The sequence below is a fragment of the Furipterus horrens genome, unplaced genomic scaffold (assembly GCF_987537825.1).
Source record: "Furipterus horrens unplaced genomic scaffold, mFurHor1.1.pri manual_scaffold_3, whole genome shotgun sequence".
NCBI lineage: Eukaryota > Metazoa > Chordata > Mammalia > Chiroptera > Furipteridae > Furipterus > Furipterus horrens.
In genome coordinates, this window is record NW_028327173.1 from 166023370 (window position 1) to 166041019 (window position 17650).

The 17650-nt window shown below is 42.0% G+C and overlaps 1 protein-coding gene across 28 annotated transcripts in view; it reads left to right on the forward strand.

Annotated features, from left to right (window-relative positions):
* The window catches only part of TPM1 (tropomyosin 1), a 28050-nt gene extending 11307 nt beyond the window's left edge, over positions 1-16743 (forward strand). For 4 of the 28 annotated variants that reach the window (XM_090270722.1, XM_090270707.1, XM_090270705.1 and 1 more), the window contains 7 exons: positions 2005-2138; positions 4231-4348; positions 5575-5645; positions 5905-5980; positions 6948-7010; positions 7312-7381; positions 8807-8889. In XM_090270722.1, the coding sequence (XP_090126848.1) occupies positions 2005-2138; positions 4231-4348; positions 5575-5645; positions 5905-5980; positions 6948-7010; positions 7312-7381; positions 8807-8889 (615 nt within the window). Of the gene's footprint in view, positions 1-2004; positions 2139-4230; positions 4349-5574; positions 5646-5904; positions 5981-6426; positions 6503-6947; positions 7011-7311; positions 7382-8806; positions 8890-10275; positions 10471-14147; positions 14271-15372 lie in introns of those variants that run through there. The other 24 variants (XM_090270721.1, XM_090270704.1, XM_090270701.1 and 21 more) reach the window with 11 other exon arrangements.
* Positions 16744-17650: the final 907 nt, after the last annotated feature.

A 17650-nucleotide genomic window follows, 5' to 3' on the forward strand; every position in this document is an offset into this window, starting at 1 on the left:
CAAAGTCCCGAAGGCTGGGACCCAGGTTGAAAGCAGAGCAGGGAAAGTAGAATGTGGTGGCTACCAAAAAAAAAAAAAAAAAAAAAATGCTCTTAAAAATCTCTGGCCACACCACCTGTAACAAGATAAGTGCCTTTATATTAATAATAAGGAAAGAAAGGGGGGATACTTTTGCGTATATGATCTAGACATTCTGCTGCGAGTTGGTGTGTTTGTTTTTGCTCTTCATTTTTGTTTTTAACTTAAAGAATTGCTTACTTGTCCCCCCCCCCCACCACTGTTCATAAAAGAATAGAATTTTACTGGACACTGGGGGAAAAGAAAAAGCGAAAAAACTGACCTGATCCAAAAGTATCCCTCATGTATACTACTTCCAGTTTCTTTTTTAAATAGGGCTAAAGACTTTTTAAAAGATTGTCCCCTGTACTTGAGAGTTGTGTTATTCCTATTACACTCACCCCTTCTCTAAAAAAACCACCAGTCACCTGCCGGTCAGACTTGGTGAGGCCCATTGCTCACTGTGCGTCAGTAATGATTTCCTTTGTGGACCAGTGCAGTTGCAAACCATCCTCCTCAGTTTCATTTCATGTTTCCCCTCACCCCCTGCCTCTGTCAACCAGTTTTTACAACATAGCTAATGTTTGACAAGATAAAAAAGTGTGTTTGAATGTTTTTTATAGAGTCCTTCACCAAATACCCTAATCACTTCCCTTTCCCAGACAAAACCTGGCACAGGTGAGCAAAGAAAGAGCTGAATGTTCTTGTATTCCTTTGATTCAAGGCTATCATCACAACCTCCCTATGAACGGTATGTGCATTTCAGACTGGCTATAGCATGGGTCCATGAATTAAGAAAGTTGCTCTTGTTTAAATTACCTTGGTTTTACTCATTTTATTCCATAGACATTTACTGAGCTCATACGCTGTGCAAAGAACCATGATTCCCTGCACGTAAGAAGCTTACAGTTGAGTAAAGAAGACAGGAATGTAGGTGGAGAACTAGCATATAGGTCCCCAAGTGTGTATTGTGATTTTTAGAAAACTCTCCATGTGTCCTGAAGACCCCATCACCCCGTAACTAGATACTCAAAGTCGATGAGGATGAAGCAATAGAACCCAATTGATAAGTTCCATATATTACATTCAGGCATCTTATTTAAAGAGCTACCAGTGTAAGTGTGTGTAATGGACCATTGGTCTTCAAGCCTATTGAGGCTCATACAGTAGTAACAAGGTTTTCAACAATAGGTAATCATTGTATCTCCAAGAAAGAGGCATCTTATTTCAGAGATAGGCACAAATAGAGACAGTATCCATACGACTTTTCTCCTAAGGAGTGTGAAGCTCTTCGTGTGGTAATCTTGACTTATAAGAAATTCCAGTAGGCTTTGTTTGGAACACTTGGGAAATTTGTATTGGCCTTGTTCCAGTGGGACTAGTTACACTAAAGCGGTTACCGAAAAGAGGGTGGGGGGTGGGGAGTACTGGATTTAGTTGTGTATGATATATATTTTAGAACCACTGAATTTTGAGATATTTTAGTTCCTTTATAAGGCCCCCTTGAGAAAATGGTCTGGAGAAAGGAGAATTGGGACTCCTAGGTCTGATTTCTGGCTGTACGGCTCTTCTGTGGCTGAGCCTGGATAAGCCGTGTCGTCTCTGTCCACACCTCAGGTCACCAGTGAGCCAAGTGGCTCTAGTGAGGTAAAGCCAGTGTGTTGAAATCTATGGAAGAAAGGAACTAAGCGAGAGAGCATTTGGTAATGGCTCATCTTTCCAAAGAGAAAGGTGTTTATAGATGTGTATATATATATATACACAAATGTGGGCATTCCATATATAAATCAATGTATGAAGGTACATTGGAGAACTCCGCCCTTAAGGGCAGCTCACCACAAGGCCCAGGCTTCCTGTCTGAAATCAGTATTTCAGTCTCAGCCACTTCCTGAAGGCACTACCTTCACCTCCCCCAACTCTGAAATGCCTTTCACTCTCTCTGCCCAGGCTGAAGCCGATGTAGCTTCTCTGAACAGACGCATCCAGCTGGTTGAGGAAGAGTTGGATCGAGCCCAAGAGCGTCTGGCAACAGCTTTGCAGAAACTGGAGGAGGCCGAGAAGGCAGCAGATGAGAGTGAGAGGTGAGGGCACTTCACACAGCCAAGTGCTTAGCATAGGCCATTCCTCTTGGTGGAACAGGAGGGCTTCTCTGATCTTGGGGTTTAAGAATTTTACAATTCCTTAGTGGGAGCATTTCCTCATTTGATCCTGAGTGTAACTATTGGTTTTGTTCGTTTAACATTAGTGGTTAATTTATTAGTTTTGTTTGTTTAACGTAGGCGCTTTTAGACAAAGCACACAGGGCTTTTAAACCTCAAGATTACAAAGAAGAAAAAAATCCTATTCCTGTCCTCATAGAGCTCACCATCCAACAAGAGAGATGGATGTGTGAACAAGAAATTCTAGGGATGCATAATAATTCTTTCCTTCCTGCTGACCCGAGAGCAATTATGCATTTTTAAAAAGATAACTTTTAAAACATACTAAGGAGGCTTAGATAAAAATGGGCTGTCTGTTGTCAAATAGCCCAGTGAACAGGTGTAAGAGGTAAGAGGAAACAGAGATAAAACAGAAATATGATCTGCAAAAGGAGATTGTTTTGGACTTGGTGACACGCACACATAAACACAGTCAGGCACTGTGTCTTCTGAGCCTGCTCCCACACTAACCTGGCTCTGCCTCACTTACTGCTTCAAGATGGAGCTTTGTGGTAGTAAAGGAAAACCGTGGCCATGTAGACCAGCACAGCTTCGTGTATTTTAGAAGGCATTTTCTCTTATGCCCAGCCGTTGAAGTGCATGTGTTCACAGTGCACAGGCACAGTCCTAGAAAGACTCCATGAGACCAGTGGGAGTTCTGCTGCTTAAGGGATGACAGAGCAGTGTGGGGGCTCTGAACACGGACGTGTGCATCTATGCTGTGACCGGGCACGTGAAGGCAGCCAGTCATTTTGTACATTTTTCGTCTTTGAAGTGACTTTCTGTTCCCCGCCACCGTGGATAGAGAGTGATTTCAGACTTTAGGGTTAAAGAAGCTTTTTAGCTGAAGCTTTCAGCTCATAATTAGCCGCTGCTTATTGTTTGTTCTCTGACCAAGAGTTTTTGAAATTCTTTAAGATGACTCATCTCTCACAGTGTACACATACCGATGGTTTTGTGGCCGGCTTTGTCCTGAAATACACTTGTTAATGAACCTAAAAGGCTATCTAAATCTGGCAATGTTAGACTTTGGAGTAAAAAGGAATTTCAAGATCATTTACTCCAGTCCCCTGATTTTACAGATGAGAACGCCGGGGCTCGGAGACTGATGTGGCCTGCCCAGAGTCTCACAGCCACCTTACGGCCGAGCCAAGACTAGAACTCACGTCTCCTAAAACATGTTTCCGTGCTTCATCAAAATATAGTGGCTTATTTATCTTACTGCCTATTTAGATTTTGGTCATGAACCCCATTTTAACATGAATTGTTATACCATAAGTCTGTAATATATTATAAATCAATTAACATTTTCCAAATCTTAACACCATGCAATAGGTGTATACAAACATACAGATTAGCATAGAAGATGGTGTCAGTCCTATCAATACCTCTATTATTAAAGAAACTCATAGTTTCTTATCTAAAGTGTTAGGTCAACCCATATGAAACTGCTATTTTTATGGGTCTGGCATGGTCAAATATCAGCAATTTCATATGTTCAATCTGATATTTACATTTGTGGCTGATGAGGTAAGAACAACTATCTTCTTTGTAGGAGGAAGTACATAAAGATAAATACGCTTTTGTTCTTACTTTGGTCCATATTCAAGCTTCCTACCAGGAAAAGAAATCCTATTATACTTATATAGCAAGTAAAGCATGTTGGCCTCTCCTGTTTCCCTACCTCCCAGTTTCAAACAGGATTCTGACATGGTCCCTTTTATTTAACATTAGATTCCTGGACAGTTTCGCCAGTACTGAAAGTGTGACGTTTCATTCACAACGAACAGAAATATATATCTTTCTGTCTTCAGCATTGGAAACTCTTGCTTCACAGCTTGGAACGTGAAAGTAGCTTTGTGCTCTGTTTTGATCTGCCAGTTACACGAAGCCTCACAAACCACTGCAGTGCATTGTGTGGGTCAGAGGAGGTCAACTCTAATTCTTGGGACTTGTTGCTTGTCTTCCTTTTCAGAGGCATGAAAGTCATTGAAAGCCGAGCCCAAAAGGATGAGGAGAAGATGGAAATTCAGGAGATCCAACTGAAAGAGGCCAAGCACATTGCTGAAGATGCTGACCGAAAGTATGAAGAGGTCAGATCCTGGGGCCCAAAGCCTCGTGGACCCCCAGCAGTGGCTGATGGGGGGGAGAGGGGGAGGGGAGTGGTGGCAAGAGCAATGTATATAGCCTTTATACAGCCTTGCGGTCTTAAGTGAAACGATCAGCTTGCTTGGCAGAAATGGGTGGTTTGGAGAAGCAGTTCCTTTGTCTGCAGAAAATGGTTCTTATTTGATCAGGCTAGGGGATCCCAGCATTCATGAAGCCAGTCAATAGCACTGGGAAAGACCAAAGCTTCTCCTCCTGCACCGCCCCCCACCCGCTAAAGACCAGAACAAAAGATCTTTGGCCAGAAAAAGGGAGAGTTGGGCCTCTTGTGTCTGTGGAAGGAGCCTCTCATTCTGTCACCATGCGAACAGTTCCTGGAGTGATTCACCCAGTGCAGTCCAGCTCAGGCCGCGTAGAGATGTGGACGATGCACTTGCTTGCGTGATGGATTCACAGAGGGCATTTTCATTGGTCCTCCTCTCTCTTCAAGGGGATAGCATTCCATTATCAGCATAGGTTCACAGTTAAATCAGCTTCTGATCGTGTCCCCATGAAAACAACTTCCTATGAAAACATGTTAAGGTTTTAGTTTTGCCCTTACTGTGCCGTGGCTGTTTTGAAACAGCATTGACTCCCCTTTTTATTGTGATTATCATTATTATTTCCAGATTGCATTATGCCCACTAATTTTGAAATGCTTCAAAGGAGCCCTTCTCTCCAGTTTCTTTCACTGAATCCAGTTTCCTTCCTGAGACATCTCACCAGCTCATCTCATGCTACTTTCTCTTGCTATTCTGTTGGCATGTTTAACCTCTTTCACAGAAAGGAGATTGAGGTGCAGTGTCTTCTTGGCAGCCCCTGTCTTTTGGCATGAAATTCATCATGTCTCATCATACTGCTATTTTTGAAATTGTGAACTTCATATTTCTCCCTTCTTCCACCCTCTGGTTTGGCTGCTGTGTAATTATACAGACTTCATCTGAGTCAGATTTTAAATGAGACTGCCCATTCATAACTAGCCATTCTGGGTCCCTGGTCTCCTCTCCATGGGCACTCCCAGTGGAGAGTAGCTTCTCTCCAGTCCACAAGAAAGGGGATCATCTCATTTGTAGACATCTTCCAGGGGCTGTTGGATCCATTCCCCACTCCGACATCTCCGTACTCAAAGCGTGCAAGCCCATAGTGTTTGTGTATATTGTGTGTCCTGCTGCAGGTGGCCCGTAAGCTGGTCATCATTGAGAGTGACCTGGAACGTGCAGAGGAGCGGGCCGAGCTCTCAGAAGGGTAAGCGGGCCCGGTGCTGGGACGCCATGTGTGGGGGTGCTGCAGAACAGTGACTAAACAGCATGACCTTCTGGCAGCTGCACATTTACCTGTTTCAGCTCCGGGCTCCTTATGTGCTCGTTTGACATGGATGAGCCACGAGTCTAGAACACGGAGGACTTGTGTGGGGTGTCTGTGTATGAATGTGTGTATCACTGCATGCCTTACCTGCACACTGATTTTGAGAATGGCCTTGTGCATTTCCTGTGTCCACTAACAGCCAAGTTCGACAGCTGGAAGAACAGTTAAGAATAATGGATCAGACCTTGAAAGCATTAATGGCTGCAGAGGATAAGGTACTGATGGCTCATGTGTGGTTTTTAGGTTTAACCTCCAACCCAGACGTTTTTCAGCTTCTGGTACCTACTGGTTCATTTGGTTTAATGACTGCGCCTTCACTACACCCTCTGCTGTCTTATATCTTGCTTTAAGTGCTTTCTTTGGGTTCTTTATACTTCTTTGTTTTTCCTTCACGAATACTCTTTGGTGCAGCCAAAAAAGGAGCCAAATTATCACACTTCAAAGTTGTTGGAGTTTGTCACCCTGCCTTTCTGCTTTTACAAGGTTGGAGGGCAATGTCCATGCTGAAATTGTGTGTTTTACTACCTGATGATTTGGCTACTTTAAGGCAGCCCTTTGTTCTCCAGGACTTGGTTTTCACTTTTTCCCATCCCTCTCCTTTTTCTCTCCTCCTTCCTTTGGCTTGTCTCCCACCCTTTCTGCCTCTGGTCGAAAACATTAGCAAATGTGCCGAGCTTGAAGAAGAGTTGAAAACTGTGACGAACAACTTGAAGTCACTGGAGGCTCAGGCTGAGAAGGTAGGCCAGGAGCATGGTGTGGGGAAAAGGCATCTTTCCAGAGCTGCTCAAAAGACACCCCCTGTTTCTCTTGCAGCTAAAAGCAATAGTCCATTAGACATTTTAGTAAATGGCATCATGTTGAGGTGATGTCCTGATGGTTATGGAATAACAGATTTTTTTCTTTTTTAGTAGAGAATATATTTTATGTTGAGTATATGAGTCCACTGTAACAATTTAATTTAAACCTAGTGCCAAATGGATGTTATCTTGTTTTTATCCCATGTAAAACAATAGGCAGGAAAACAGAGACTGTATTGTAGTATGCCATTTGATCTCAGAGGCTCTATTACCTCCTGAGAGATCCCCCAACATCTGTTGGCTGGCTGGCGCTCTCTTTGTATTAGAAGACATGAGCATAGAGTGAGCTGTGGTCTGACATCTGGAATGTTCTTTCTAATTACAGTACTCTCAGAAGGAAGACAAATATGAGGAAGAGATCAAGGTCCTTTCTGACAAGCTGAAGGAGGTAATGTGAATGTTTTAGGCAAAGCCACCTGAATTCTAAATGAGTTTGTTTTCATGGAGCAGCTCAAGGCTCTTTCATTTTAAAGTTGCGGTGATCCGCATCAGGAATATTCAGAGGTCATCTCAGAGTTCCCGTGCTGTGCTAGCTGCCACCCCTCACTGTAGTGACTGATGGACAAGTAGTTTGGGGCCCATTTTGTGGGTACTGTGCTTGATTTCCGTGTTCTCATTTTCCCCATATTCATAGCTACTGAAAACCTAAAACATCCCAATGTTTACTGAAACAAATTGAATCATTGCAGGCTGAGACTCGGGCTGAGTTTGCAGAGAGGTCAGTAACAAAATTGGAGAAAAGCATTGATGACTTAGAAGGTAAGAGCTCAAGTTTTATTTTTCATTTAATCCTTGAGTATTGACCTGGGAAAACGATTTCCTACTCCAAGCGCATTCACCTTGATATACTCCCTTGCTCTTGCACATTCCTCCTGTCTGTCCTTGGGGTTTCATTCTGTGGCTCTTAAACTCTTGGACCTGAGTCCTCTGCTCACCAGATCACTGCCAGCCACCAGACGGGCACCTCTTTTTTTTTAATGGCAGATGCCATCCCGTGTGACCTCACACTCCTCAGAAGTGTGGCAAGGTTATTTTTCATGGTGGGTAAGGTGGTTGTAGGTGAGAATGACTAAAGTGTATTTTCTGTCATTAGTGATACCTCCTAATTGTCAGAATGGTGTGGATTTGTTCTTAGACACAACCCGTCTTCTTCCAAGTATGAATTCAGTGTAAGGGGTTGGGGTTTTTGTCGTTAGTTATCTTAGTAAATGCTCTGTGTACTGAAGGAAGAGTGGGGGTAGGATATCATATTTTGAGATTATACTTAAGCATTTCTCCCCTAAGATATTTAGATTTTATTGTAACACCCACTTAGTTTCAAAGAAATTCTAAATGTTGAGCTCAGAGGCTTGTGAAGGATCAGCAGTAAAAAAGAAAGATTGAAAAGAATACATAAAATATATACATCCAAAGCAGAAGGAGCTGGAGAAGGGACTGGAGGTTGGTGCAGATGGCAATCAAGCCAGTAGAGAGGAGAGAATAACAAATGGTGGCAAAACAGCCTTTCCTGGTGCAGCAGAGTATGAAGCCATCATTACAAATTGAATTGCAGACTTGGCACAATAGTACCATAAAGTGTGGCTCTCCTCGCTCGTCAGGTCTTCTGGACCACCAGCAGGGCAGCTTGGGTGGGAAGACCATGGGTACTTATGTAGCTAAGAAGTCCGTGTCCCAGTGGTCTAGTCTGGTCAGGAAGTCAGTGGTTTGAAGGTGGAGCCAGATAAGGATTGCAGACTACAGTCACGAATTGTTCTTCCAAAACACTGCCCTTGGATATTTTTTCCACTGTTTATAGTTGCAGTTGCTGACTGCTCCAGTGTAATTAAAATAGAGCTCTGGAAGAGAAAGATGTTCTATAAGTCGCCCAGGAGGCATCCGTCCCTTTGTGGTTTTGTTTAGGGCTTAACGTTGTTCACTGATAGACCTACCATATTTGTTATGATTTTCATATTACATCTTGTTTTATTTTCTAATGGGTTTTGTTCTTCTTGTTTTTGTTTCAATTCATTTAAAAACAAAACGCACGCCTCCTGCATTGGCCACCCGCTGCGGCACCACTTCCTCCCTGCATTGCCCTTTTCTTGCTGCTGTGCCGGGATGGCGCCCATGCCACCCTCACTCACCCTCCATCTCTTGATCACTCTCCATGTCCTTGCACCTCTGCCTTCCACCTCCTGGTCATAGACGAGCTGTATGCTCAGAAACTGAAGTACAAAGCCATCAGCGAGGAGCTGGACCACGCTCTCAACGATATGACTTCCATGTAAATGTTCATCCACCCTGCCTGCTCACATCCGTGCGCTCATGCTAATGTGATCAGCTCAGCACTGCTCCCTTCTGTGCCTCCAGAACCCCCGTCTTTACTTTTCTGCTTACTCTCTTTGCATAACATAGGATAGTCATTGTTTTGTTTTTTCACGTTCTACTAATATAAAGGCCAAGTAGATTAAGTCCATCTATACAAATCATTTTCCCTTCAGAATCCATTCATTTCTCAATCTCTAAGCTAGATCGTCCCGACCAAGCAGGGAGCTGGAACATGAATACCTTGAGCACACTGTCCTTTCAGGAAATTAAACTAGGTTCAAGTAAAAAGAGAAGGCCCTGCAGTTGTACAGGAACTTCTGAAAGAACTATCAAGAATTAATTTCCTGAGATTCAATTAAATAAAATATCGTTTTCCAGAAAGAAATATAAATTTAGGGACCCTAATGTGTCAGGCTACTGAGGCCCTGGAAGAGGAAATTGATCTAATACAGCTGTAAATATTCATCTCTTCCTCACTATTAAGAATTAGAGAGAGAAATGAACCCTCTGCTGAGTAACCAAGGCTTCAATTTTCTGGTTTTGTAAAAGGAATTAAAATACCCCCATGAAACACCATGATTTGTGTTAAAGAAATGGGACATAAAAATATTACAATATGAGTTTTGGGAGTTGATGGCCCAACTTTTACTACTGTGAGTTAGTAAGTGGAGTAAATAATCTTGTTTTCATGAGAACCTTGAGTACACACAACTAATTTACATATTGCTAACCAAACTTAAACATTAAACTTATTCTGCCTCTTTAAATTCTAACCTGGAATGTTTCACAGAGGGTTCTCTTCATCATAATAATCTGGCAGTGAATTGCAGATGATCTGGAAATTTAATTTCCCAGGCCCTCCCATCCTTCCTTTACCTGTGCAGAAAAATGGTAGCTTGAGGAGTGTGGCATGTGCCTGCTGCCTTACAGCTTATAGACTCTCCACATTACCCTTAGAGACATGACAGTCACCATGGAAATGCTCTCCCCTCGTTTGTAAAGGAGAGGGTGGCTCAGATCATCTGTCTCTCTGGTCTTTTCCACCAGACCATAAATGTGATTCTATGGGGAAAATTTGAAGTATGAAAAATGGCTTTAGCTCAAAATCTTTCTAAATTCTGGTCATGGGTTTTCTTAAAATGGACCCTTAGCCCAGCGGCCCCTGCGATGCCTCAGATCCAGACCCTGTGGAGCGAGGGTGGTCCTCCCACAGGCGCAGCTGGCAGCGGTTTGCATGTCTGCTTCTCGCCTGTGTTCCAAGTGCTGCTCTCCTCTGTCAGTCTGGTTTTCCTTTGTTCCATTGTGCCACTTTTTTTCTTTTTCTCCCACCTTTTCTCTTCATGCAGATAAGTTTCTTTGCTTCACTTCTCCCGAGACCCCTTCATCAAGCTGGATGCTCCACCTCTCTGAGCTCTGCCGTCTGTCTCTCCAGCTGACCCTGGTTCTTTCCTTTAGCATCCTGCCCTAGGGCCAGCACACACTGTGCTTCCTGTTGTACAGAAGCTCTTCATCTCAGTGTAAAATAAACACTGTGTAAGCTATTTCTGTTTGCTATTCTTTTTACTTCACATTTTAGTTTCATCACCAAATAAAACTGCGAATATGCTTCACGCATGTGAGGGTTAATTTTTGGCTGTTCTTTTTTGTTTATTTTTGTTCTTTTTGTTTTTGCATTCTGAACATTATCAGTTAATATCAAGAGTTTCTAAGGCAATGGTTCCTTGTGGAACTTCTAAAAAAAAAAAAAAAAAAAAATACTCATACCTGGGTACCTCTCAGAATTTTGGTTTCCAAAGATTAGAGTGAAGCCCTGGGCATTTGTAGGTTTTTTAGGGATTGTAATGGCTCTGGCATGCAGCCGGCTTAGAACCTCTGCACAGGACACACTCCTTGTTGGAGTCAGAAGATCCACCTTGAGCAGGATCTTCCTCTGCCAGAGGTTTAGTTGGGGATGTGGTGAGCCCTCTGTGTTGATATTTAGGTAGCCCTGCTTCAAAGGATGTGGCTAACTAATGAAAGGCTCATGATGAAGGCTCCATAGCCATCCCACATTGCTAGGAATTTACATATTGAGAAAGGTGAAAAAGAACTGGATCAAACTATGTAAGCTGAGGTTATTGTTGATCCTCCTTTTATAGCACAAAGAATAAAGCTTTTTAAAAGTGTATTCTATTTAGCCATTTTGATTATGAAATGACATCTCAAGTTTTCTAAATCTGATTATGGTCATGTTGAAATTTTTGTGTTCTAAAGCACATCATGTATTCTTTAGGAGGGATTGTACATACATAATCTTTGCAGTAATAGCTGTTTTGAAATTTGTGGACACTTTAAAGTATAGTCATTAACGTTGATTCTTTTTTTCTTTTTCCTGAAATAGTAGTTAAGTGGAAATTGTTCAGAATACAATTACATTTTATTTGGGCTTCGCTATTCATTTCAAAAACAGCAATCAAGTGATTTTTTTTTTTTTTTAAACACTAGAACTTTATAATGAAGTGGAATTTTGTTTCCTAATTCCCACCATTTCTCCATCCTCAACAGTCTGGCTGTATGTATTTCTTCTGTGTTTTAAATATGGGTGATCTTTATCTGTTTGTGTGTAGTTTTTGTTAGCCTACGAGGTTTGATATACCACTATTGATACTCAAATAAATTTGGACAAGCTGAAAATAGTATCAGTTACTCTACAAAGACTTCAGAGCAGATAATAAATACTCTAAGAAGGCCATAAATTAAAGTATTTTAGTAATCGTACAGTTGATAGTTGACTTTTTAAAATTTAGATTCTGGACAATGTTTCTTCCTTGAGAGTATAAAGACTTCTATAATTTCATGTTTTTCTTCTCCTAAGGCTCCATGGGCCTGCTTTTGACTATGATTCCTGCCTTGTTCTTTTTTAAATTCAGAGTAGTAGAAGTGGGACCTTCTGTGAGTAACCCTGCTTCCTGCAAGAGGCAAAAGGGCAACTCTGAAAGCGCTGCTGAGCATGTGTTCAGTTCCTTCTGAAGGCACATGCTTGTTTTGAAACCCTCCCAGAGACCTTTGCACTTTCTCTAAGTATATTCTACAGGGCAAGGCAATTGATAGATTAGGAAGGTAAATCTGGAGTAGCCCAGGAAGGTATGGGTTACACAAGAGGATAAATAGCAAGTTGATTTTATTAAGAAATTGTCAGAGCTTAGGCTTCTAGTTTATAGTACCAGGCCATCGCTACAACTGCTGCCAAGAGCCTCCTCTGGACCAAACGAAAAGCATTGCTGAGTCTGGGAGATAGAACAGGAGGAGAAGATACTTCCAAGTGTATAACCAACTCTAGTCCCTTCCCTCAGGCCACCCAGGCATCCCAGCTCCATGGCAGCTGAAGTAGAACAGGTCCCAAGGGGGATATGGTAGGGGCAGCTATCATTGAAGCTGAATTCACATTGATCCTTTGGATTCTCTAGGGTTTCTCCAAAGTTCTTCCATTCTGGCTTGGCTGAACATTGGCTCAGCAAACCGAGACATCCTGCCTGCCCTTGGCAGCAGTTCCCCATGGGAGAGTGAATGTACTAGTAGGGTTTCAATTTGGAAACCCCCAAGCACACGCCATATACGAGACACTGTGGAAGCTAGTCAGGATATGGTAGAGATGAATCAGAAATGGTCTTCGCCATCTAGTGGGAAGATAGATGAGTGAAATGAGTCGGATCTAATAGATGGTATGTATTTACAGTCAAAGGGGAAGGGAGAACAATTCTGACTGGGAGCTTCTTGGAGGAGGTGACATTTGGCCAGGGTTTTGAATATAGTAGTCCCTCTATATCGCGGTTCACTTATCGCAGCCTTACTGTATCATGGGATTTTTAAAAATATATTTAATCATTTATCGCGGATTTTTTGCTATATGGTTAATAAGGGACTGGGAACGGTTTATAAGTGTGTGGGAAGGGTTTACAAAGCCTTAAAATACATATAAATAGTAAAAATAAATGTAAGGTTCCTACTTCACAGATTTTCACCTATTGCGGGGGTGTCTAGAACGTAATACCCATGATAAGTGAGGGAATACTATATTCAGAAAATTTGAATAAGCTAAGAGGACAAGGCGGATGTTTCAAGCTAGAAAGCATAATGAATATAATTTTTTCCCCATCTCCTGCCATTTATAAGAGAAAATTAAAATAAGACTTGATCAATTTCCCAGTAGACCTGGGGGCAAGAGACTGGACATTTTCATCTTCCCCAGGGGCAGGACTATCAGCTTTTCAAGATCATTAAGTAGAGTTTCTGGGTTCAGGTTGTCACATGGTTCAAAACAGTCTTGTGTCCTCCGGGTTTTTGTGGTAGGCTCCAGCCTTTTTCATTGTTTGGGTGTCCCAGGATCATCAGATACAGACTGATTCTTGTGGTTGGCTTCCTTACCATGTGAGTAGATTACATGCCAATGTGTAGAACTTACATCATGCTGGTCTCCGTGTGGATATTCGAGATTTTATTCATTTTATATACTTACGTGCATCTGGCTCCAAACATAAATGCCATCTTCAAGAAGTAAAGATAAATTTTAAGTCAGTTTTGGGTGGAGATAAGTGCCTGTTCTTCTGCTGTTATGAGTAGGAAAATACACACTGTATCAAAACTGAACCGGAATTCAGAACTTGCACCAATATCATGGTGATTGGAGGACAGGGACAGGGAGCTTAGTTCTGCTTTTCAAAGAGTGCTGATGCAGCAGTGGTAGCTGCCCCTTCTTGGTACTACCTGAAAGGAGGGCCAGCCCTTGGTGTGGCAATGAAGAGGGTTCTGGGAAGGGGTGAGCAGAAGTGGGCAGGTTGAAGCTTCGCCGTGGATCTCTCCACTGGGTGCTAGCAAGGAGCGGATGACGTCTGGACTCGCCTCCAGCCCTGTCTGGGCTCCTCAGGCTGTTGTCAGAAACTGCTCAGTTCATGCAGTGGTGGTCATGAGGTACAAGAGGGAAGTCCCCTCTCCTCTTCGTACCCTGTTGCTCCCTTTCCCTCCCTCCCCTTCCACCAAGAGAGAGAGAAGTCCTGGCTCTTCCTAAGTCTGCCAGACCTTTTCCATCAGCCTCCCTGGGCACAGGACAGATGACCATGGGGTAAGGGTGACCAGTGTCGGAGGTATCACTGTGTTCTGTCTGTTAACTCCCTCTCTCCAAGTCTAGCTAACTTCTCTTCTTCTGCCTCTTTTCTGCTAACCTGCTTGCTGACCTGTACAGATCAACTCTACCAGCAACTTGAGCAAAACCGCCGCCTAACTAACCAACTAAAGCTGGCCCTGAATGAGGATTAAACTTAAGTGGGAAAGAATTCGGGCTGGATTCTAGGAATTGAACCCATGGTCAGGAAATCTAAGACTATTATACCTTCAGCTATAGGGTTGCTTTCTGCAGAAATGTACATGAAAGGATTCAGCTGAAAGGCTGGCGTTGCCTGCATCTTCCTCTTATAATCCAGTTCTCTCTAATCCCCAAATAATTTTTATGGTAAAATATCATTATGTACATGAATAAATATAACAATTTAGCACTCCTCTTTGCAATAGTAGGTCCTCTTGTTTGAACTGGTATATAATGAAGACCTCAAAAAACGTTTTATATTTCCTACAGAGAATTGAGTCCCACTTTAAGTTAGCCAAAGCAGAGGGGTGTGTATGTGTATAACTACATATATATATTATATATAGGGTATAATATATAATATATATATTTCATTACATATTCATATTCCTAACTTATTAATATCTGGTACAGTGTTTGAAATATGTTTAAATGTACCTATGCTTGGGCAAAATAGCTTTTGAAAACAGGAACTCATGTCAGAAGTCCCTGATTGTCTGAAAGGTATGCTTTTATTCAGTCTAACAGTGTTGTAAGCATCTGGTGAGAAATGTCATGCTGATAATAAATAGAACACTGTAAGAATAGTAAGAGAATGTCCTACTGAAGTGTGCATGAAACATGTTGATAATTTTTTTTTAATCAACAGAAATAAATTATTTCAAAAGTTGTCAGAAAACCTACTTACGTCATTTTGTTTTCTGTGAAATTGTGTCACAGCACAACTCCCAGACTGTTAACTGCCTGTGGCTCCAAAGTGTCTGCTGTCATTAACTCCAGTTTTGCAAGCACCTCCCCCTGTTCCCACAGCGCACGACCCGTGAACCTTCACCAAACCCACGGGCCTTTCATTCTCAGAGTGGAATGTTGGTGAAGGCTCACCTGACTGCTCTGTGAGAACCTGCTGTGCCTGTGGTTCCTTCGGGTCAGAGACGGCTTCCTTCTTTGTAGGTCCTTGTCTGGAAATGAGTAATGTCGTAGAAGCATGCCTAGTCCTAATCATCTCATCCTGTGTTTGTGATTGATGTTGCCTGCCTAAATGTACAAACCACCATTGTGTCCAAAGCGCAGCTATTCATGACTTAATTTTCTAATCCCACCACAGAGAAAGTGGCTCATGCCAAAGAAGAAAACCTTAGTATGCATCAGATGCTGGATCAGACTTTACTGGAGTTAAACAACATGTGAAAACCTCCTTAGCTGCGACCACATTCTTTCATGTTGTTTTTGTCATTTCTTGTTTTATTTTGTTTTTTAACACCATGCTTACCATGAAACCCCTTAAATGCATTTTTATTTACTTTTTACCGCTGTCACAGAAACCTCCACAAAATACCAGCTACATCAGGGGTGGGAAAACACACACACACACACACACAAACACACACACACATATACACACACGCAGGCCCATGACAGAGCGACAACGATTTAAATGTGCCATTTCCCCAGGTTGACGTTGCCACACTTGGTAGAGAGTTTAGCAACACAGTATGCTTAGTCAATCTAGGAGTCCTCACTAAAGCAGAAAGATTTCCACTCAAAGTGCCAACAATATATTCAACAGGAAGATAAGATTACTGTGGGAAACATTCAGGTGTGGATTGGTGCTACTTTAAACAAAAGGTCCCACTGTGGTCTTCCGTTCAATATTGTACAATTTAGAATTCTGTCCAACTTATTTTCTCTTTTGAGTTTTACTATGAGATGAGCCTATGGCTTCTGTATGTCTAAATTCACTAAAGCCAAGGTTTGTAAGCCACACTGCTCTTTTAAGACTTCTGTTTCCTTCTAATTGGCACACTTGAAGCTCGTTTCAACTCATGGGATAGCATTCAATGTGGATTTCCACTCCTTTCATTTCTCCATGTTAATGTGAAAATGTAGGCACTACATACAGTTGATAAAGAAACATTTAAGAGTTATAACTGCAGTAGCCCCCTTTATCTACAGGGGATACATTCCAAGACCCCCAGTTTGTGCCTGAAACCACAGATAATAGTGAACCTTATATACTTCATGTTTTCTCCTATACATACATACCTTTTCACTTAAAGGGAACGCTTTCCAGCTTCTCTTTGGCATACCTGAACTGCGAGCATCACTCCTCTTGCACTTTGGGGCCATTAAGTAAAATAAGGGTTACTTGAACACAAGCACTGCTATACTGAGACAGTTGATCTGATAACCAAGACGGCTACTAAGTGTGGAGATGCTGGACAAAGGGATGATTCATGTCCTGGGCGGGACGGAACGGGACAACGCGAGATTTCATCACGCTACTCAGAACAACGTGCAATTTAAAACTTAGGAATTGTTTATTTCTGAAAATTTTCATTTAATATTTTTCAACCATAGTTGACTGCAGTTAACTGAAACCGAGGAAAGAGAAATCATGGATAAGGGGGAACTACTGTACATACAAACATTGTATAATGGTATGGAATAAAATGCACATTGTAGGACATTTTCTAAAGTTGGTGGTTCTGTCATTTGTATGTTTTTACTTTGTGAATTTTAGATCATGTGATTGACCTACCTTCCCTTAAGAATGGTTTCTTAAAACAGTATCCCAAAGTTCAGGGGAAGACTGAGTTTCATATATTATCTTCCCAGAAGCCTTCAAGGCAGCATCCCCTTTGGTCTATTAAAGTTACCACCAAGTTGAAAAGACTCTTTCCAAAAGTCTTTCTCCCTGTTATTGGTGTATATCTGCATATACATCTGCATATACATATTGCAGTAATTTTGCTGGTTTACTAAGTCTTCCGCAGCAGCACACACATCAACAAATTGTGGGTTAATGCGCCGAATCTACGCCTGTCCCCCAGCAGTGTGATTCTACTTAGAAGTATTGCTTTAAGGGGCTTTGTGATTTTCTACCTTCTAACAGTGAGTTCTAAATTGCATTACATGTTCATTTTCTCAGACTCGGAAACTGAAACTAGCTTAGGTTGCTCTTGAAGACTTTAAGCAAACAAAAAAAGATTATGAACAATATCAGTTGGCCAAGCGGGGAAAGGATGTCCTCATGAAAAGCAAACATGGTAGACTAGAAATAAAGAGAAACTCATTTGTGTGCATAGATAATACTTTCACTGAAAAGGATTAAATACCTCTGGAGCTGTTCTTCCAAGCCCTTGGATCAAGTATTTTCTCTCCACAGAAAGAGAGGGTGTAAGGCAAATAGAGGCTCTGGGTCCCAACTTTCCCACATCTTCCCCACCCTAGTCTCATTCCTGCCAGTCCTCACTGGACAAATGCTTCTCTGCCTACTTAGTCATAGAGGCCTTTCTAAACCCAGCACTCTTTCACTTTGGGATCTAGACCCAGCTTCCTCTTGACCAGCTGCCTAACCTGTCAAGTCCCTGAATCTGAGATTC